The sequence below is a fragment of the Aotus nancymaae genome, unplaced genomic scaffold, assembly GCF_030222135.1.
Source record: "Aotus nancymaae isolate 86718 unplaced genomic scaffold, 86718_ANA_hifiasm-v0.15.2.pri h1tg000006l, whole genome shotgun sequence".
Classification (NCBI taxonomy): domain Eukaryota; kingdom Metazoa; phylum Chordata; class Mammalia; order Primates; family Aotidae; genus Aotus; species Aotus nancymaae.
In genome coordinates, this window is record NW_026988417.1 from 95,886,072 (window position 1) to 95,908,083 (window position 22,012).

General features: G+C 37.5%; 1 protein-coding gene across 27 annotated transcripts in view; it reads left to right on the top strand.

Annotated features, from left to right (window-relative positions):
• SORBS2 (sorbin and SH3 domain containing 2) overlaps window positions 1-22,012 on the top strand; it is a 235,546-nt gene that overhangs the window by 103,296 nt on the left and 110,238 nt on the right. For 13 of the 27 annotated variants that reach the window (XM_064369617.1, XM_064369679.1, XM_064369624.1 and 10 more), the window contains 2 exons: window positions 15,954-16,003; window positions 21,625-21,717. The exons of 6 other annotated variants lie outside the window; for them this stretch is intronic. In XM_064369617.1, coding sequence (XP_064225687.1) covers window positions 15,994-16,003; window positions 21,625-21,717 — 103 coding nt within the window. In that variant the 5' untranslated portion in view covers window positions 15,954-15,993. The remainder of the gene's footprint in view (window positions 1-15,953; window positions 16,004-21,624; window positions 21,718-22,012) is intronic. 8 more of the 27 variants (XM_064369685.1, XM_064369668.1, XM_012452831.2 and 5 more) reach the window with 2 other exon arrangements.

Here is a 22,012-nt window from a genome sequence, read left to right on the forward strand (position 1 = left end):
AAGCATCAAAAACAGCAGCTGTCCCATTGAAATAAATTTATGTGCCTTGTACCCATGATTAAAAAAATAAACAAAGACGTTTATATGAAATTTGTTTTAGAGTAATTAATAGACATGAGCATTTCCAGTATCGCTCACTGCAGGGTATACTGTACTTTGATTAATCTGGATTATGACAGACTCACACTCAAATTTTGGTCAATACTAAGTTGTGTGTTATAAACTGTTGCAATCCTTTATGTCCTTAGATCCTAGAAAGACCTTACAGTACAAAAACTCTGAAGCCAAACTGCCTGGATTCCCAAGCGTCACTCACTACTTAATAGCAGTGTGACCTTGTAACTTCCTTTTGGTTTACCGTTTCTTTGCAGTAAAGTAAAATAACAACAGTATTTAGCTTGTTTGGTTGATGGGAGGCTCAAGTCAATTAATATGTATGTAATATGTAATATTTATGTAAATAATACATATGCAATATCTGTCAATATTCTTAAAACAGTTTTTAGCACATAGAAAATACTTTTTAAGTAGGAGCTATTAGTATCATTTAAATTGTTTGTCAAGCAGTTAATTAACAAGCAAAACATTAAGAAACACGTACATACATGTTTATGACAGAACTATTCAGAATAGCAAAAATCTAGAAGCAACCCAGATGCCCCTGAATAGAAAGTGGATGTACGAAATGTGATATTTTCACAAAATTGAATATTTTATAGGAGACAAAGTGAACACACTACAGGAATAACCAACAATCTAAATGAATCTTAGCACTGTAATTATATGCAGCATGACATCACTGTAAAGATTAAAACAACTGAAATAAATGTGCTTTTAGAAGACATATAAATACAATGAAATTATATGGACAGGAAAGCAAGAGAATGATAAGCATGGAATTCAGAATGACGGCAACTCCAGTGTGTGGAGATGAGGGATGTAATAACGGCAGAAGTCATCTGGTTATACACAGGTTCTTATGAAGGTCTATCTTTGGCTTTAGATGGTGGGCGTGTAGGTGTTTAGTGACAGAAGGAAGGAAAGGAGGGAGGGATGTACATGACTTCGTCATACACCCAGGATTATGGTTTATGCATTTGTGTATGCCTAGACAAAGCCTCCAAAGTAACAATAATCGTCCTCCATTACTACAATCAATTTCACTTATGCTATATTACAACTAACTAAAAGATTAAAAAGTCAAGGGTTTGCTTGCTTGCTGTTTGTGGATCTCATTTTGGTTGGGATTTGGAGTAGTAAGATATATACAAACGGCCCATGTACTAAGAATTTTTCTAAAATGAATATTTGTATTAGTCTTCTCCTCTTGGAAAAGCTAGATCACAAGTCACATTCATGTTTAAAGCTTCAACGGTAAAAATGCTTTTGTTTAAAATGTATGATATAAATTGGTAATTTAGAGTTGATTAAATCAGTGTGGCAAGCATAGCATTTTCATGATACCGTTGGTATTCAGGAAACCTAAATAACTTCTTAAAATGCACTTCACACTTCAAAGTCATCCTGCCAATTGCCAAAATACTGGCTCAATTAACTTTACCATTTGCCAGTGATTTTCAGGAATGAGTGTGGATTTGTTAGCCTGACACCTCTAAATCATCTAGAGATTCCTCAAGTGACATCTGCCAGAAGGCAATGTAAACTAGGGACACCATTACATTCAAGATGTCCAACAGGAACTCAGAAGAAAGGCCCTCAATAGCCTCGGAGAGCCAAGGGGTGGACTGTAATGGCAAATGAGGGGAATCCTCCAGCCTCTTTGCCTAACTTTCCCTGACAAACTACTTCATAATGGAAGTCATTCTGTCATGTCTATAAATGAGGACATCTTCTTTCTATAAATATTTACTGCGTAAATAATATATACCAGATATTGTTAGCAACTGGGCATATAGCAGTGAAAAAAACTGAGAAAACCCCCATTTTTGTGTGCATATAAAACATAGCAATATTAAACTTTAAGAAACTTTTTTAATGAACAGGTCCAGTGTTTACATAATCCATCTGAAAGAATGTATTCCTAAAGTGTTTTTGATAAAACAAAGAGAGGATTGGAAAATAAATCTGGACAAAAGTGACATTATGATTCCTTTGAGGCTTTCATATTGACCAACTTCTGTGTTGTCCTATAGTGAACTAGGAAGATAAAATCTGCACACTTGTGGCCTTCGAGACAACTGGGTAGGGAACACAGCATGTGTACGTGTGCAGGTGTGTTTGTGTGTGTGCACATGTGCATCCACACACTGCTTTTTCTCGCACGTTTATCTGCCATGCTGCCCCTACCTGTGTGCCACTGGAACGTCGTCATCCATTTAGGACCCATTGCTGTTACAGGAACATGAAGCAGCAGTGTTAACTCCCACACCACATGAGCTGGTCAGAGACTCCCATCTGCCCACTCTGCGTGCTAGCGTATGTCTAGCCTATATCTGACCTATGCAAAATCAAAAGGACTAGAAATGTTTATCTCCTGTGCCCAATTCTCTTGGGCAAATGAACTGTGGGGCTCAGATAGAAGCATGCTGCCCTTCCCAGAGCTGAATGTTTCTTGTCTTATTTCTCAAAATAATAGAGAGTTGAGGGAGAGGGAACAGCCAGGGTAGTTTCAGGAGTAGAATGCGCACTCAAACTTTTTGATTAATGAATTAAATAATGAATGAATGGGCCAGGCACAGTGGCTCATGCCTATAATCCCAGCACTTTGGGAGGCTGAGTCAGGTGGATCACCTGAGGTCAGGAGCTCAAGACTAGCCTAGCCAACATGGTGAAACCCGTCTCTCCTAAAAATGCAAAAATTGGCCAGGTGGGGTGGTGCATGCCTGTAATCCCAGCTACCTGGGAGGTTGAGGCAGGAGAATGGCTTGAACCAGGGAGGCAGAGGTTGCAGTGAACCAAGGTCACGCCACTGTTCTCTAGCCTGTGAGACAGAGTGAGACTCTGGAAAGATGGGGTGAGGTTGGGGAGAAGGGAATATCATGACCCCAGCATGAAATAGGAAGTAAGTATGAATTATGTCTGAAATGTAATTTAAACATACCAGTTTAGAAATAGAGGTAATTCACTGAGAGTCTAGGCTGTCTTTATTTTAGATGATATTAAAAGCTAGATTCTTAGGCAAAGTACTAGCATAAATATTTATACTACACAAAATAAACCTTCTTAGAAGCATTCGTTCCATATAAATTGAGGTTAGAAGTACAAGTCATTCTTATGTATTCATTAAACTAGGACCTGAAAGATTCATTTTAGGTGTTATTGCCTGGACCTAGAGTTAATCTGTATTTTTGAAGGAAGATAAATTGTTTCTTCACAAGCACTTCATAACTCATACTTCTCCCTAATTCAGATTGCCTTTCTTAATCATTTGAAGTTAATGATACATTTATCACATAGTAGCCTTACAAATAGCCATAATATTAAATCATAATTAATGTAAAGTAAACATCCTAATTCCAAAACTTCTGAACATGGGAACAGGCTGATTGAAGTTTTTGTGGGTCATAAGACTTTGGCAATTGTTTGTGAGCCTGATGCCAACATTTCTCAACAGTAATCAAAGCACAGAACAGCAACCATCCACATGAAAAATAACTCAAAATGTCATTGTACTTCCCATGCTATTGTAATTTAGCAAGTTATGGCATGACTGATTCAGCCACTAAGAGAAATGTGATGAGAATACTGGCTAGGAATACAATCTGCTTAGATCTTTTAGTATTTTGTTTCCTCAAAAGCCGATAGACTTTTACTCTTTAAAACAAGAGCTATGCAAAAATGTAGTATTTGCAATGCCAAGCTGCCTCTGTGATTGAGATATCTGTTTTGAAGTTCTCCTGTACTGTAAATTTTAATAGAATAAAAAAAAATCAATGATTCTTGTTACCTCCAATGTTCCTACCACTACTCATGAAAAAGGCTTTAAAAAGTAATGAAGATTTATGGACTGGAGTTCTGTCTGTGCTGGTGTGGATTTATAAAACAGATTTTATTTTAGGAACAATCAAATTCTAAAATGGAGACGCTCAGGGGTAGGGCACTGGAGATAATATAGAAAGACGTGTAATATTTAAACAGTTCTCTAGATCTTATATCTGGAGTTAAGTAAACTAGACAGCAAAGAGGGAGACAGCCTTGGATGGTGACTCGGACATATGTTAATATGTATCTCATCTCATGGTGATGCTGTCAGAAACAGGAGTCTTTAATAATCTCCTTCTTCTGAATTTTAATATGTGAATGAGTCATTAAATATTGGCTTCCAGTTAGTTTCTGCTTGATATGTACAATCATGGCAGTAGCATAGTGGTTTGTATGTTAAAGTTCAATAAACATTTGTTGGTTGAATGTACATTTCCTAGGTTTAGGAAAATTTCAGACCATAAAAGGCCCTTATGTGCTTTTATATTTTAAATCAAGTCTTTCATATTATAAATTTTAAAACTCAGGCTCGTCAAAGTGAAGTGATTTGCCCAAGTATACCTTCCCACACAAGGCTTAATGCTGACACTTACTTTAGTACAATAAAAAAGTAATGTGATGTTAAGAGCACATACCTGGAAGTTCCCTAAAACATAGGTTGTTGAACCCTGACTCTGCCACTTCCTAGCTATTGATGCGTGCTATGGTCTGGATATCTGACTCCTCCAAATCTCCTGTTGAAATTCAATCCCCAGTTGGAGATGGGGCTTAATGGGAGGTGTGTGAGTCATGGGACCAGATCCTTCATGAATAGATTAATGTCCTCCTTGGGGAGGGAGAGTGAGTGAGTTCTTGCTCTATTCATTCCCAGAGGCGTTCTCTTGGGAGCTGATTGTTGAAAAGAGCCTGCCACCTACGCGCTCCCTCTCGTTTCTGCTCTCGCCGTGTGCTCTCTGCCCACTGCTCCCCTTCACCTTCTCCCTTCCACCAGGAGTGGAAGCATCATGAGGCCTCTCCAGAAGCCAAGCAGATGTCAGTGCCATGCCTCCCATGCAGCCTGCAGAACCAAGAGCCAAATAACATTATTTTCTTTATAAATTACACAGCCTCAGGTATTCCTTTATAGCAACACATTGATTTAGACAAGGTATGTAGATATGTATTTCTAAAGTTGCTTCTCCCACAGAAAAGAAATTTGCTTTTTGGCCCATCCATTATTGTTTGTCCTCTCCCGGTATGAGGGACATTTTCTTCTGCTCTGTCATAGGAATGGCAGACAGCCAACATCCCAATAATAATAGTTCATGTTAACATAGAGTACTACAGAAAAGTGATCACTGCTCTCAAACATAATTAACTGGAATCCATGTAACTGCAAGTGATCACAACATGGGTTCTGGGCTTCCTTTACCAAATTCTGCAACACAAATGACAAAATGCTTTTACTCTCCATTAGAAAAGAAGAAATGGAAATGAAGTCAGTAGGTATCAGATCAGAAGTCAGGGGGAATCTCCATCCATGAAGGTGTCCACACAGACAGTCTCTACCTGTGGACCCGAAGGAGAACAGGCTGAGTGACAGGGTAGAGTCGGTATGAACAAGAGACCCAGGTTGGATCTGTAAGGTGACCCGTGGCCCTGCACTCCATGACAGCCTACCCTGGAGCGAAAACCAGGCTGCTCTGAAAGAAGTCATGCAGCTGGGAAGTCAGAAGGAAATTTTTCTGCTTTTCTAAGAGCGGCAAAAGTCCAAGATGAAAGAAACAGTGTGGAGAGTTTGTTTCTGTAGATAACAGGAGAGAAAATGGCTAATAAAGATCAGACTAAGTAAGACTTCACTACATATCTTAAAATATGCCAACCCATAATCTTAAAGACTGTTCTGATCATTTCTACATTCAGCCACTATGTCAAATAAGTTAGGGTGTTATGAAACAACAGAAACTTTGTTCAAATAAGCTTCACTGTTCTCCACTGTGTCATTTAAGCATAAATTTGTATGTTGTTTTCCTTGCCTATTTTTGGCGGATTGAGTGAAAGTTTTAGCTTTAAATAGTGGCAGGGCATGAAGGACTATATTAGGTATGAAAAATGAAGAATGCTGGGAACACATGTGTGGGGTAAGAACTAGAAGTGAGGTCATCTAGGTTGGCATTTTGCTGAACAAAAGGGCAATAGATACCAAATCCCATTTTGTTGTCCAATTCTGAAGTCTTAAAGCCCTTATTTCTAGGAAGGACTTGTTTTCATTCTTTCTGGTGAGAATTGTGAACGAGATAGTTAAAAACCCAGCATTGAGAAACAGTCTGCTTTGGATATCATGTTTCTTAAATTCAGGTACATCTTAAGGGAATACTGAAGCTTCTAGCTGCAACTGTTATCCATGCATCTTCTTGTCAATTCAAAGCATAAATTTGGTATATTTGAGAGCATTAACCCTAAGGGCCACTGGGATGAGTTCCATGAGATGAAAGAAAAAAATAAACCTCAAATAAATGTCAATAACCTTTCCTGTTGCTGCTGGTAGTCACCTGGAAACTCACCATAGTGTCTCTACCATATCGTCTGTGACCTCCCAGCACAGCCTCCGAAGCCTGTCTGGAGACTCAAGTTCATGCCTGAAGGAGAACAGGCTGAGTGCCAGGGTGCAGTCGGTATGAACAAGAGGCCCAGGTTGGATGTGTAAGGTGATCCATGGCCCTGAACTTCAGATAAGGACAGTTTAAAAGTGAGGTAGCTGGAGCCCAATCTTCCTTGATTCATGCAACCACTGTTCATTTAGACATTGATCTCATTATATCTTTCAACAATTGCATTAAAGCCCTTAGACTTTTTCCATATAAATTTTTGAAAAGCCAGTCTCTTCAACCTAATCATGAAGTTTAGTTTAGCCAAATTGCAGGATTTTATATTTATCCCTGTTAAAGTTAATTCAGCCTGTCAGGATCATCTCTCTACTTATGACCGATTCCCCTCTCACGTGTATGCCTTCTGCAGAATCAATACACACATCACTTTGTTTTTCTCTAAAATCAAAATGTTGAAGACACACAGTCAGAAAAAGGTGCTCCTCAAATTGAGTACCTTTTTTTCACCTATGATTTTGCTTAACCACTTCTCCATTTAGTGATAGAGAAATTGAATGCATTTTTTCAAATTTCTGAATAGCAAAGGAGCAGCAGTGTATAAACAATGATAATCCATTTCTGATGTCAGAAGTAAATCACTTTATCAATGAAAATGGAAGATATCTGTCTTTATTGTCTTCTTTTATTGGCTCCCAAAGAATAGTATAATAAACTTTTGTGTTTTTGATATTTGTGTTGATACCAACACAACTTTTAATAAATTCAGAATTTCTTCAGATGATATTTTCCCCCATTGGCTTATTATTTTCTCACTCAAATTTTCTAAAATGGATCAAACTGCCTTAAGACATACAATTTAAGATACATTTTGGCTGGGCACAGAGGCTCACACCTGTAATCCCAGCACTTTGGGAGACCAAGGTGAGAAAATTACCTGAGGTCAAGAGTTTGAGACCAGCCTGGCCAACGTGGTGAAACCCCGTCTCTACTAAAAATACTAAAATTAGCCGGGAATGGTGGCACGCGCCTGTAATCCCAGCTACTCAGAGGCTGAGGCAGGAGAATTGCTCGAACCTGGGAGGTGGAGGCTGCAGTGAGCCAAGATGGTGCCACTGCACTCCAGCCTGGCCAACAAAGTGAAACTCTGTCTCAAAAAAAAAAAGGCACATTTCATTCTGAATAAACTTTGTAAGTACTGTATTACTTAAATTTTAAGACTGTAAGATCAAATTAGAGCAAATTTTCCCCCACCCCAAAATTTAAATTCCACATAGCAAGTAGGGGATTTCACCATTGCGTATCTGAGACACATATAAATACGAATTTGTAATAATTCTGACAGTATATTCTGTCAACAATTCTGACAAACCTTGACATTGCTGAGGTATAAAAATGTTATTTCAGGTGTTCAGGAAACAGGTGTATTCAATGAGAAGAAAAGTGTGGCTTTTTAAAAATAGTGAACAATAAGCAGGCTTATTTAATTGTAACAGTTTCACAGTATAACATTATCATGAAAATAATTTAAAATAAATATACTTATTAACTTAAATTTCTGAGGTTTTCAGAAAATAAAAAATATCAATAACTATTGGTCTAGGCTTAGACCAAGAAGGTCTAAGATGCTCTGGGTTTAGTAGACCTGATTAGCACTTTCCATTTGGACTTGTGCTGTAACTGGGCAAAAGGAATCCTTGTCATAAGCAACCACTATTTCCCTATTAGTCTTAGAAGAAGAAATACATGGTTCTATATTAACAGTTCTTATTTTATTCATCAGTTTTGACTTTTACTACACTGTCTTCTCATATTTTGTTCTTTTCTCTAACCCCTGCCTCATACGATTCAGCACTTAATTAAGTAGGGTACTGTAATATTTTAAAGAGAAAGGTCTTAATATTGCTTTTGTTTTGTTTTGTTTGTTTTTGAGATGGAGTCTTGCTCTGTTGCCCAGGCTGGAGTGCAATGGCACAATCTTGGCTCTCTGTAACCTCCACCTCCTGGGTTCAAGCCATTCTCCTGCCTCAGCCTCCCAAGGAGCTGGGACTACAGGGATGTGCCACCATGCCTGGCTAATTTTTGTAATTTTAGTAGAGATGGGGTTCACCATGTTGGCCAGGCTGATCCTGAACTCCTGACCTCAAGTGATCTGCCCAGCTTGGCCTCCCAAAGAGCTGGGATTACAGGCATGAGCCACCACACCTAGCCAAAATCTTGATCTCAAATGATGTTTTAAGATTCCTTAATGGAGGATGCCTATTATTTGCTAAGACTCAGGAGAGATGAACTATTTTTGAGTATCTGCTTGGGGCATCCATTTATCTCATCTTCAAATGCTTAACCCTAACAATGCGTTGATTGATCTCAATCCCTACCGGAGCCTTTGATGCTTGCTTCTACCTAAAGTCTAAGAGACTTGCAAAACTAGACCAGATTACATAATTCTTTTGATGTCAGATGATTTTTATATTTCAATATATAAAAGCTAAAATGGAAGATTTTAAAATTGAAAGCAGGGAGAAAATTAGCAAAGCATAAAATTTTTAAAAATGGTTCTTTAAAAAGATCAACACTTTTCTCCTCAAAATAGAAATGTGTGCTTCCTAGTACAAGGTGGGAAATCAGAGGCACTTTCCCTTATTGAATTAAGCAGGAGGAGGCTGCCGTCAGGATGTTATCACTCTGCAATTTGTCACACAGTTTGTTAAGTGACATTTTATAGACATCTCTTTTCATCCAGCCATCACTTTTGGCTATCAGCTGTCAAAGGGAAAGAATGATTTTTTTAAAAAAACTAATCGTCACCACCTTTTAGTGTCACTTTCCCTTAGATCCAGCAGCATTGTTTGTAGCTGGGCTAGGAGGCAAGGGTTTCATTCAACTATTTTCTTAGATTTTCTCTTGTTCATAGCAATGTGGGGGGAAATTTTTTTAGCTAAAAAAAAAAAAAGGGGCCGGGCGCGGTGGCTCAAGCCTGTAATCCCAGCACTTTGGGAGGCCGAGGCGGGTGGATCACGAGGTCAAGAGATCGAGACCATCCTGGTCAACATGGTGAAACCCCGTCTCTACTAAAAATACAAAAAATTAGCTGGGCACCGTGGCGCGTGCCTGTAATCCCAGCTACTCGGGAGGCTGAGGCAGGAGAATTGCCTGAACCCAGGAGGCGGAGGTTGCGGTGAGCCGAGATCGCGCCATTGCACTCCAGCCTGGGTAACAAGAGCGAAACTCCGCCTCAAAAAAAAAAAAAAAAAAAAAAAAGGATATTTTTAAAGAACAAAGAAAGCCGCCTGGAAAGTGGAATTCCTTTTCAATTTCAACATGTTGCTAAGCTGGGTGTGGGACAATTGGGAGACAGGAAAATCCGTAGAAATCAATTTTATAAACCATATGGCTTGCTTCAGTCTAAAGCAATACAATAATGCCCCATGTATTTTCAGGAAAGTCTAGATTATCTTCTTAAGATTCAATCAAAGGTAACCGTCTGCTTCAAAATACTTGAAATATTAGTGAATGGCAATAATGCCATTTTGCCGGACTGGAGATGCTTTGCTGTCAGTGGAGAAGACGATGATAATGACATTGGTATAAATTGTTTAGATGCATAGAAATGGGCAGAACTGGGATTTAAGTCAAGCTTTGCCTATTTCTTGACCTATTCTTCCAACACTATTCAGTTCACCTATGCATGTGTTATAGGAATATTCTAATTAATTCCTCACCTGTCTCTTTGATAATGTACCTGACTCATGAGATCCTCATTCAAGATCTGCATTATTTTCATTAGAAAATTTGGCCTGGCATGGTGGCTTACGCCTGTAATCCCAGCACTTTGGGAGGCCAAGGCGGGTGGATCACAAGGTCAAGAAATTGAGATCATCCTGGTCAACATGGTGAAACCCCATCTCCAGTAAAAATACAAAACATTAGCTGGGCATGGTGGCACGTGCCTGTAGTCCCGGCTACTTGGGAGGCTGAGGCAGGAGAATTGCTTGAACCCAGGAGGTGGAGGTTGCGGTGAGCTGAGATTGCGCCATTGCACTCCAGCCTGGGTAACGAGCGAAACTCTGTCTCAAAAAAAAAAAGAAAGAAAGAAAATTTTTTGGCTTTTGATTTGCATATTATGAGCTAATGGAATTCTCCTAGTACTGTACTATCAAGTTGAACAAATGACTTAGTCTTAGCAAAAAGATGCACATATAAATACTTAGATGTGTTCTGTGATTATCCCTAAGATTACAATATAAAAGTAAGGAACGCCATGAAAGTAAGCTGTCTGGGCATGGTGACTCACACCTGCAATCCTAGCACTTTGGGAGACCGAGGCAGGTAGATCACTTGAGGCCAGGAGTTCAAGACTAGTCTGGCCAACACAGTGAAACCCTATCGCTACTAAAAATACAGCATGGTGGTGCATGCTTATAGTCCCAGCTACTCGGGAGACTGAGGCAAGAGAATCACTTGAACCCAGAGGCACAGATTGCAGTGAACTGAGATCACGCCAATGCACTCCAGCCTGGGCAACAGAGTGAGACTCCATCTTAAAAAAAAGAAAAGAAAAGAAAGCAAGGTTCTGGAGCAATATTAAGTCACATGACCATTTAAAGCAAATAGTTAAGTGAGTGATTCACCAACCTTGAGACTCGGAATAACGTCAGAAAGAATCATTTACCTGGTCATCAACTTCTAATCAGTAAAGCCTTTAGGGAAGATTAATAAGTATTTTGAACAACTTACATTGTAAAGTCTCAAAAAGAAAATTGCTAGTTTCCTTGGAAGACATTTAGTGCTCTTTATTCAGGAAATTTTCCCAGGTATCAGGACATTTGGTCTAATTAAAACAAACACTGCATATTCTCATAAAAAGTTATCAACGGCCTCATGCACATTTGTTTCTTTACTATTTGTGGTCATTTCTCCTTATTCCTGGAATTGGTGTTGAATGTGTTTTGACCTCAGCATAGATAAATAGATGCCATGGGTAAATTGACTCCTGAATATATTAAGGAACATTTTCAGGCACTGTTAGCACAGGAATTCTGGGAGGGACTCAGTGTTCTTATGAGCATGGACAGTCATGCCATTGCTGTTGACTTGTGTGCCACCCACTCAGAGGCAGAAGAGTCTCTGAACCAATTTAGAGAAACTAGTCAGAAAAGGGGTTGAGGTGAGTTTCTCAACTCACAAAATAAATAACTTAGAGTGTTCTTGTAATTATTTCAAAGCGGCATGTTGACATACAGGAAAGATAGATGAAGATGAATGTCAACTTGAATGAAGTCATTTGACTATAATTGAAAGGTGAAATCATTTGGCATTTATGAATACTTATTTTACCACAGTCAGAGGTAGAGATGCATTAATGCATTGATCACTCAGGGCAGTTTATCCAAAAAGAGTGCTACATATAATCCCATTTCAAAATAAATAAGTAAATTCAAGTTAAAATCTGATGCATAATTTTAATATGATTGTATTTTTATACTCATGTTTAAAATACATCTCTTTATTAAAAACTAATATCCTGCAATGTCTTCTTACTACTTAAACATCAATGTGTCCTGTTTTGAATAATATATGAAGTGTGAATAGACGAGTTTCAAAATAACCATAGCAATGTATTGGCTTAAGGTTAGTCTGTGGAAAATCTTTAGGGCAACTCCTCATATTAACTGAGCAAAAATTCAATCCTCTAGTTTCATACATGGTCTTGATACTTAAATTCAGGTCTACAAAAATAAAATGACCTACATAGAATTCTTGGCCAAAGCTGGGGAAAGAGAATGGCATGCCTGGTAATCAAAACAATTCAAGCAGAATTATAAGACAACAGGCACAAAGGCATGTTAATGCCCATGCAGGATCAAACTCCTTGGGATCCTCATTCAAAAGTTAAATAACCTAGTCTATTCTCTAATGCATATCGAGAACACAGGCTGCTCTGATTCCTGCAGAAAAATGAGATCTCTGATAATCCAAAGAAATTCAAGCAAAGCTAAAAGACTATAGACCAGAAGCCATGCTGTTAACAGCGCTTCCCTGAACAATCAGCACAATCCTTTGCCATATGTGTTTTGGCAATGGAGGCTACTGTAACCCATAAGTAAAACAAATCCATTGTTGTCCAAATTAGGACGCACAGAAAGTTGCTCTTTATATGAAACTTTGACAAAAGTAAATACAACCCCATAGCACCTGTTGAAATCATGTTGACACCTTAATGTTGAGATACTTCTTTGCTCTGTGGACTGTCTGCTAAGGCTCAAGGTAATCTCCATGTAATGCTCAGTTCTCATAGTCTCGTCCCTGGTTCAATTCCAAGTTAAGAGAATACTTGAAATACTGTTTTCTAGTAGCATGCAAACACTCCAGGAATTTGATGCTTTCCAGAATAATATGTGCTTGTTATGTAAATACAATCAAGGACACATTTTCAGAGCAGAACAAAAGAGATTAAATTCGCTTTAGTTTGAATTGTCTAAAGAGAGTTCTCAGTCATGGATTTGTTAACGGACTTAGCACAAATAATGGAAATAGAATCATGCATTTTTATAAGTCACCCAAGAAGCCTTACAGTTTCAGGTTCTTCTTGAGAGCTCAATCACTGGGGTTCTTCTTTTAACAACTTGGAAAATGTCTTGCCTGATTAGGAAGTTAGTCATTTCACATTTTGACATCTAAAACAATGGGAAGTTGAAAAACCTCACAAATTACATTTATAAGTAACAGGATACATCACTTTAAAGATGAAAACCTCAAGGATTCGTGGCGCCTTTCTTTGTTCTTGTTACTCCTATTTTACTTTTTGAGTGTTAGATGTTCTGTAAATATCAGCATTTGAATTCAAACAATAGATGTTGATAACTAGTTCTCTAACTCTGTACAAAAGCATTATTATTGTCTATCAGCAGATTTTGTCTTCTGAGTTAACCGTGTTTGATGTTTTCTTTGTCAGTCAGTATTATTCTAGCCCAAATACTGTCTTCCTTATGCAGCTTTAAAACCTTAAGCAGTTTTAAGCACAGGGTTGCCTGGTTCCAAAAGGAATGACGAAGTCAAATTTGGGAAAGGTCCTTATAATCCTCATTTTCTGGAGATTGTTTATCCCTTCTTGTTTTAGAAGTTGCCTCAGCCTCGGTCACAGACATCCCCTGAGGCTTTTCTTTTCCATTTATTTTGTCCATTTAAGGTTAACATATTAGGAGTTTTGCTACTGAGAGACTAAAATAAATACGTTTGAAAGCGCTTTCCCAAAGCTCCTGTGCTGGCCACTGCCCTCTTCCCTGACTTCATCGGTATCCTTCAATACAGGCGGTATTAAGGCTACCAAGTTGAGTTTTTAGAAATATGCCACATTTTTATGTGTAATTCTGGAGAAAAACGAAATAACAACAAAAAAGAAGTGTACCTGTTTAGTTACATACACTGAAAAATAGGAGATAAAATTTATCATCATAAAATTTCCTTCAATCATTTTTCAAAGTCCGTTGGCCTATGCAATGTTCCTGTGAAGTTCACTGTAGCAGTGTGGAAACTCATTTCTAGCCCGGCCGCGCTAAGCATGGCTCCTGTCCTGCTTCCTACCCTGCCGCGAAGGCCCAGGGCAGATGGGCACGGTTATGACACCGAGCACAGTCAGACTACACAAAAATTAAACGCTGCATAGTAAGGATACCATCTATATTTTCAGCTTATAGCTCTAAAAACATATATTGAGGTGATAATCAGTATTATGATTTTACCCATTTTAAATGTGCATTAATTTAGTATTTAAGGCCTGAGGTATTAGTAATTCAATCTAGGCAAATATACATATGTATGTGTGTGTGTATGTGTGTGCATGTGTGTATATAGCAAAATGGGAAGGATTATATTATATATATATAAAATCTTTCTTTATAATTATATTTCATAGGATGCAAGTTTTTTTTATGTTATTTTATTTCAGCATTTTGCCCCCACTGGGAGAAGGGTGCCATCATATTTAGCTAATGTTCACATTTTGATTTTATTATTATAATTTTGCAGTAGTAATGAACAAAGCCAGGCTTTCCATAAGAGGTGAACTCCGATAGCCACACTGAAAGAAAATAATAGTTGTGGAATTGAGCAGAGGAAATGGTCAGAAGGGAGAAGAGGGTGAGAACCTTGGCAGACAAAGGCAAGAAAGCCAGGAAGCTCATCGGCTGCTCTTTTTAGAGACTGAGAAAAATATATTTATCAAAAGTCTTTCTTGACAGGTGATCATGCCAGTGATTTCATTTCAAACTCATCCTCATTCATCCAAAAGGAATAAATAAAATTCTTGAAAATGTTCAGATGTGGCAGTACTGATGTGCCTGGAAGCTGTGACTGCATTGTGTTGGGGAGTTCTTGTGGATACTGAACAACAGGCCCACTCAGGAGCAAAGGCCAAGTGGCCGGGGTCAGATAACTCTCACAGGGAACTCTTGGACTTAGGAGATTTCCTTCCTTGTCAGTGTGTCTTTTCTCTTTGGTCTCAGGTTATGGATAAATAAGAAACTCCATAAATGGGCTAAGAAAATATGCCAGAGGAAGAACTAAGTCATGTCACATGTCATAAGATGATACACAATATTTAAAACTTTTTTCTGAGACATGTCCATTCTGCCAACCATTTCTAGTGAATTCATCAGAATTGCTATGTATCCAACACCACTGGGAAAAATCAGTGTTCAATACGAATGCAGAAATGGGGTTTGTAGTAACCGTCTATTTCCTGTGTCTTAAAGAGAAATGAATCTCATCTTTCTTGACAGTGTCCTCAAAATACACGTTACATTCATTACATATTCCCCGATAGTAAAATGACCCGCACATGTAAGGCAATGATTTTAAAGTGCCAGGGTAGTTTTTAAAATTCCGGAAGAGGACACTTAACAGGCAATCCTTTCAGGCTTAGAGAACAAAAACTATTTACATAAATATTTGCAGAAGAAATTTAATTTTTAAAAATGAAAACTCAGCCAGACATAGTGGCTCACACTTGTAATCCCAGCACCTTGAGATGCTGAGGTGGGAGGATGGCTTGAGCTCAGGAGATTAAGACTGCAGTGAACTAGGATCACATCAACTGCACTTCAGCCTCGGTAACAGAGCACAACCTCTCTCTAAAAAACAAGCAAACAAGCACAAAACGTCTCCATTTTCATCCATTAATGCTAACCATTAAACAAAAGCATAAAAACAGAATATGATCTGTCTCATGATCATAGGACCAATGATAAAAGTTTAACATGAATAGAATGATAAATTCTTCCTACCTTATTAAACACTGATTTAAACAAGACTAATGACAATGTGATATTAACTTACAGGTACATCGAAAACAAAAACAAAACACACTTTTATGATATTTTGTTCCACGTGCTAGTGAACAAATTATGCATCATTTTTTTCCTACAGGAAAACTGAAGACTTTAATAACAAACTCTCCAAGGTCAAAATGAACACAGGTATGCTGTCTGTTAGTTTTAAACTCTCTTAGCCTTGCTCTCTAAAAATCATGTTGGCCCTAAATCATTAGTTTAGCACTCTGCTGATCCTAAATGTGATTCGGAATTCTGATTAGGTATGTAGCCTAGAGTCATCACTTTCTTTCTTTGCATTTGTGCTCCACTCTCATAACCATCAAAAGTCAAATTTTCTGTTCTGTTACTTGCTCCTACTTCCTTTTTCATTAATCACATGCTAAAATTAACACCTATAAACAATAGGAAGAGGTAGTATGTCATTTGTATGTGTACTTTTGAAATCGCCCACTTAAAAATAAGCTAAATTCAAAGGCAAGTTGCTCTAGGAGAAAATATCTAAACTTCTCCGTTTTATAAACTCTTTATGTTGAAGGAGTCAGCAGATTGAATGCCAAAGCTTTATACAAAATCAGCTTAATTAACCTATAGTCACAATTGACACAGTGTTATAAGCATTGTACGTTTAGATGTGAGAATAGTATCTCCAAATAGCTTAACAACCATGCCTCTGAACGGCATCGTATATGTTTTAACTGTAGAAGTGTTCGTAACACATGCTAGGTACGTATGATCTTTTTCCACAGTAGAAGTAATTTGGCTTCTAATTTTGCCTTCCCCTGACCTTGAAATACACAATATTAACTAATTCAAGAAACAACTTTCTCACTGAAATTTTGTAACTTGTGTTTAAATGGTACTGTTTCCTATCCACAAGTGATCACTGGAAAGTTGTTTGAGCCGTCACCCCATGGCAGAGTAGAAGGGTTGGCCCAAGATATTCTGTCATGTCCAGCTGGTTGCCTTTTTGCTGTCTCTTGTTGCATCAAAGTGCCTACAAGGACGATTACCCACCACTGGCGAGGACCAATACCTAATCCCCAGGTCTAGTGCAGAGCCTTGTGTCACGTTCCATGTGCCACAGTGGCCCTGAGAAGGCTGGGTGGGCAGGCTCCTGAGGATGCAGTCACCTTGCAGACGTGGACAACGGGCAAGTTGAGGATTCTGGAGACAGTCAAAATACATAGGGAAGGCTTAGCAATCAAGAGAAGTTACAGTCCTGCAAATGCATCACGCAAATTCATCTTGATGATTGGAGATGTCAGATTAGACATGGAGAATGAAGTAGAAAATATTATTAAGTAAAGGAGAGGGAAGAAAGCAAATAGAACGTACAGTCCACAGCTGGACTAGCATCAGCCATGTTTTGGAGCTTCAAAGTCATTCCAGCAGAAGTTCCACATGAGGAAGTGACATTTTCTTATCCTTCCAAGACGTCTCCCTGTAGACTTAAGCTGATCATAACTTCCCAGTATTCCTCATTTTATTGAGTGCTGATTTTCCTATTTATTATAACCCTACTATGACAGGGATTTGTATACATGATATACTGAATAGACGGTGTTCATGTGCAGTGCATTCAATAATTGCCCTTCCTGTTCATATAATTCAATACCTCATAGCAAAGTAAGCACACAGAAATGTGTAAATTTGTTTAGGTCACTAAGGTACTTGAGCCAAGTTACTGCTTAGCAGCATAAATGTAACCCTCTAAAGCATCCTCTCATTTCTAAGGAGTAAGCTTGACTCTGGATGGGATGCAATTTGTATAGGATTATTTTGCTTATGTAGATGAACTTCCGCTTATATATAATGATTGGAAAATATGGTATTCAAACATATGCTCAGATTTGATCAAAAGTGACTAAAAAATTTTGCTGAAAATTCCAAAATAATATTTTTTATAAAAACATACCACTCTTAAATATATATATATAACACACACACACACACACACACACACACACACACACATTGCCTTAGGAAGTTGAAAGCATTGTGACTGTATTTACAAAATGAATTCGGAATTTGTTCCTAAAGAGATAGTAAATAAAATTGGCCTGCATTATTTACAGATAGATAGATGATTGATAGATATATAGATACATAGATAACAGATAGATGAATAAAGTGGCCTCACAAGTTCTTATTTTTCTCATCCCAAAAATAGCTTCTAGCTCTTCTGACTTCGTCTATTTATCTATAGCTAGATAGATAGATAGATAGATAATGCAGATAATATATTGATAGATAAATAATGCAGATAGATTATATAGATAGATAATGCAGGCCAGTTTTATTGATATATATATATATATATATTTCATTTAAATCAGAATATATCTTTTTAATGATTGATATATTGGATAAGTTAAATTCAATCAATATTATTTATCAATCAATAAAGAGATATATTCCCATTTAAATCTTCATGTGTCTGTCACTACGCTTAAAAAGCATTCTTTTAAGTTAAGTATTTGCTTTTAATCAATACATAATAAGTTAGCCATGGGGAATGCAGTTAATTTTTCATGCTAAAGTGTCTAAATAATATAGAAAATATACAAAACATGTTATATGTCCACTTTTAGAATTTTTAACCCATTACTTTCTTAGGCATATCTTAGCTATTGAAAAAAGGAGAAAAAGACATCAAATAATTCTCCATGTGTAATTTACCCATACGAATGGTTTCTAGCAACAGAAACAGCTTCCAGGAATCTTGCAGCTCAGGGGAAGAGTAGCCCAGGAGGGCTGCAGGTCATTAATGAGGACAAAAGGCAAGACCAGCATTAGTATTCTTAATGATAAACTGACACAGGAAAGGTAGCATCCTCGTTTTAAGATCTTAAACATATCTTCAAGAAGTATCAGACAGTATCAATACATTAGAAATAGAATATAACATTCTATTCCATCAATTTTACAAATGCCTTGAGTTTTAGAATTCAGCTCTTTATTAAACTTTATTAAAGACAGAGTCTCCATTTATTTGATCTGCGACTCAGCACTTCCTAAAATACATAAATTGTCTAACCCAAAGATTCTCAGACTTATTTGGCTTACACTGACTTTTAATGTCTCAGTAATTTTTTTCATGGTGCTTCTAGGCCAAAAATACCTAACACTTCTATTTATTAAGTAGTTAGGTGCTAACAACTTAATAACTTAGTTACTTAATAAGTATTTTGTTTGGATGACTTAGAAGCCATTCGACAAAATAATACATATAAATTGAAAGAAAATAATTTTATTTCATTCTTTATAACAAGAATTACTTACTAATGGTATATGTGTGCCTGTTGCACACTGAAAAAATTCTCAGACCTTAGAATTAGATTGTACATGGCCACTCTCATTTACTGATCTAAAATGTTTTATAGGCCAGACGGGCACAGCGGCTCATGCCTGTAATTACAGCATTTTGGGAGGCTGAGCCAGGAGGATCACTTAAGCCCAGGTGTTGGAGACAAGCCTGAGCAACATAATGAGACCCTATCTCCATAAAAATTTTCAAGATTAGCTGGGCATGATGGCATGTGCCTGTAATCCCAGCTATCAGAGAAGCTGAGGCAGGAGGATCAGCTCAAGTCCAGTGAGCTGTGATTGCATCACTACACTCCAGCCTGGGCAACAGGGCAAGACCCTTTCTCTAAACATAAATAAATAAAATGTTCTTCAGAGGGTACTTGCTTTTTATCAGAGCAACTATCAAGATCCCAGTTTTTCAAAAATATGATGTCATCAAAAGGAATACAGCACATACAGTCAACACAGTGTTTTCCTTAAAAGCCAGAAATATACCCCAACACCCTTGTGAATTCACCTCAGTATAGGTTTAACCTGTGACCCTGGATCTTCTCATTCTGGAATTTTCTCTTTCATCTATGTGCTTGTTAGATGTTCAGAAGTAACAGAACTAGGAAATAAAATCACTCTTAGAGTGATGTCAGTTTTCACTTTCAACGTCTTTGGCTACACAGCCATTTTAAGCCAGTTCACAGCTCCTGGAAGCAATAACATCACCTCCGTCTTAGCAGACACGCTTGTCTCTAAGCTACTTTCAGTTTGCTGAGTTTGCTAAAATCCTCAATTCCTTTTGGAGCCTCTCCTGAAGGAAACTTCTGTTGTTTCTACCATTTGTGTCACTTTCTTTGGGTTCTTAATAATAACCTTTGATTGATTTGGCTCATTTTCTTTTAAGATTCTTTCAAGTCAGTTTTCTGGTTTAATGATTTTCTACATTAAGAAATTGTTATTTTAAACATATAGTTTAAAGAAGTTAAATTTGATATAAGAATCATTCCACTGATTTTAAGTTCTATTAATCTTACTATTTATAGTTTTTATGAAAAATTCATTCAAATCGTACTTCCAAGCATCTTTACTAATCTAAATTCTCTCATGTCCAATAAACACACTTGATGCTTTCCCTATGAAAACAAAGAAAAAGGAAAAATAGGAATGTGACAATATATAATGATTATATTACTATATCGGTGGTTATATTGTCTTTTTTATAACTTTCAAAAAGATTTGATTTAATTTTGTTTTACTTAATGAGAAGAATGATAGGAATGAGCAAAACTATTTATTGCACATGCCATATTACAGAGGAATGTAAGAATGGAATTTGAATCTAGTCATAAATAGAACATTGGCCTTCCTATTTCAAAAGACTTCTCTTCCAAATTTAGAAGTCTGAACTTCTCACAGCACATTAAAATGGCTGATGCACTTACACGTATTTTACTTCACATTGTGACTTGCACAAGTTTAAATATTAGATCATAGTACACATGTTGTTGAAAGTATAAAAGCAATAAATGAGGCCAGGTGTGGTGGCTCATGCTCGCAATGGGAGGTCAAGGTGGAAAGAGCACTTGAGCCAGGGAGTTTGAGACCAGCCTGGGCAACATAGCAAGACCGTGTCTCTACAATAAGTTAAAGTTAGCCAGGGGTGGTGGTGTGTGTCTGTGGTCCTAGCTACTCAGGAGGCTGAGGCAGGAGGATTGCTTGAGCCCAGGAGTTTAAGGCTACAATGAACTATGATGGCACCACTGCACTCCAGCCCAGGTGACAGAGCAAGACCCCAGCCCTAAAAATAAAAATTTAAAAAGTAAAAGCAATATACTGCTTTCTTTAAACATAGTCATTTCAATGTCGTATATATCATTTTAATTAGGCTAGTTATTTCCATAACTAACAATAACTACAGAAAGAATGAGCTTTCCATAATGCCGTGTGTTCCTCTATGAATTCTAAAAAATGTATCATATCTGTGTCACTAATAATTTTTACTGCGAGAATTATTCAGGCTCTCTTTGGGAATTATAACAACTAGAAGATGGTAAAACTTAAATGATATTAACTTAAAAGTATGTTGTACCATAGCCCTTAATCCTGGACTCTAAAAGCCAGCTCCAATGCTTGTAGATTTAGATTAAATTGAATTTAAGTGGTATAAACAAAATTGAGTTCTGTGCCTGAGTTTTCACAAGGAAAACCATAAAGTGTTAAGTGTTAAATCTTCCATGCTTTCACTAAAACAGTGACATCTATTCCTAAGGCAGACCCCTGATCTTCTTTTGTTTTGTTTGTTTTAGTTTGAGGGTGGTGTGAAATTGGCAGGTGCATTCCGTGGTTACCGACTCTGACTGTTCATCTTTCTCATGGATGTCTGGCACATTTCACTTAAAACGCATGATATTGCATGTGCTTTTTCTGTTGCCTTGGCCTCTGCTATGTCATTTTTTTGCTTCCAGATAGTGGTGGGTCTGCTCGCAAACGTGCCGCCATGTCTGTTACGCTAACATCTGTGAAGAGAGTGCAAAGTTCTCCAAACCTATTGGCTGCAGGTATAATATCACTAACTCACAGAATGTCGCACTTGAATGGCTTCTAGCTCTTCTGACTGTTTTTGTTCTAAACGCAAAAAGAAAAGGAAAATGAGACCTTGTAGGTAATATTTTACATGTATAATTAAAAACAACAGTCACTTACCAAAAATAGGTTGAGTAACTGCAAGTGTTAATAACTATTTAAGTTTTTGTTATCGCATGAACTTAAGTAACATATTTCATTAAGATAACTCATAGGTTTTTTTGGGGGGGTTAACCTAAAAACTGCTAGGGTAGGAGTACAGGGGTACAA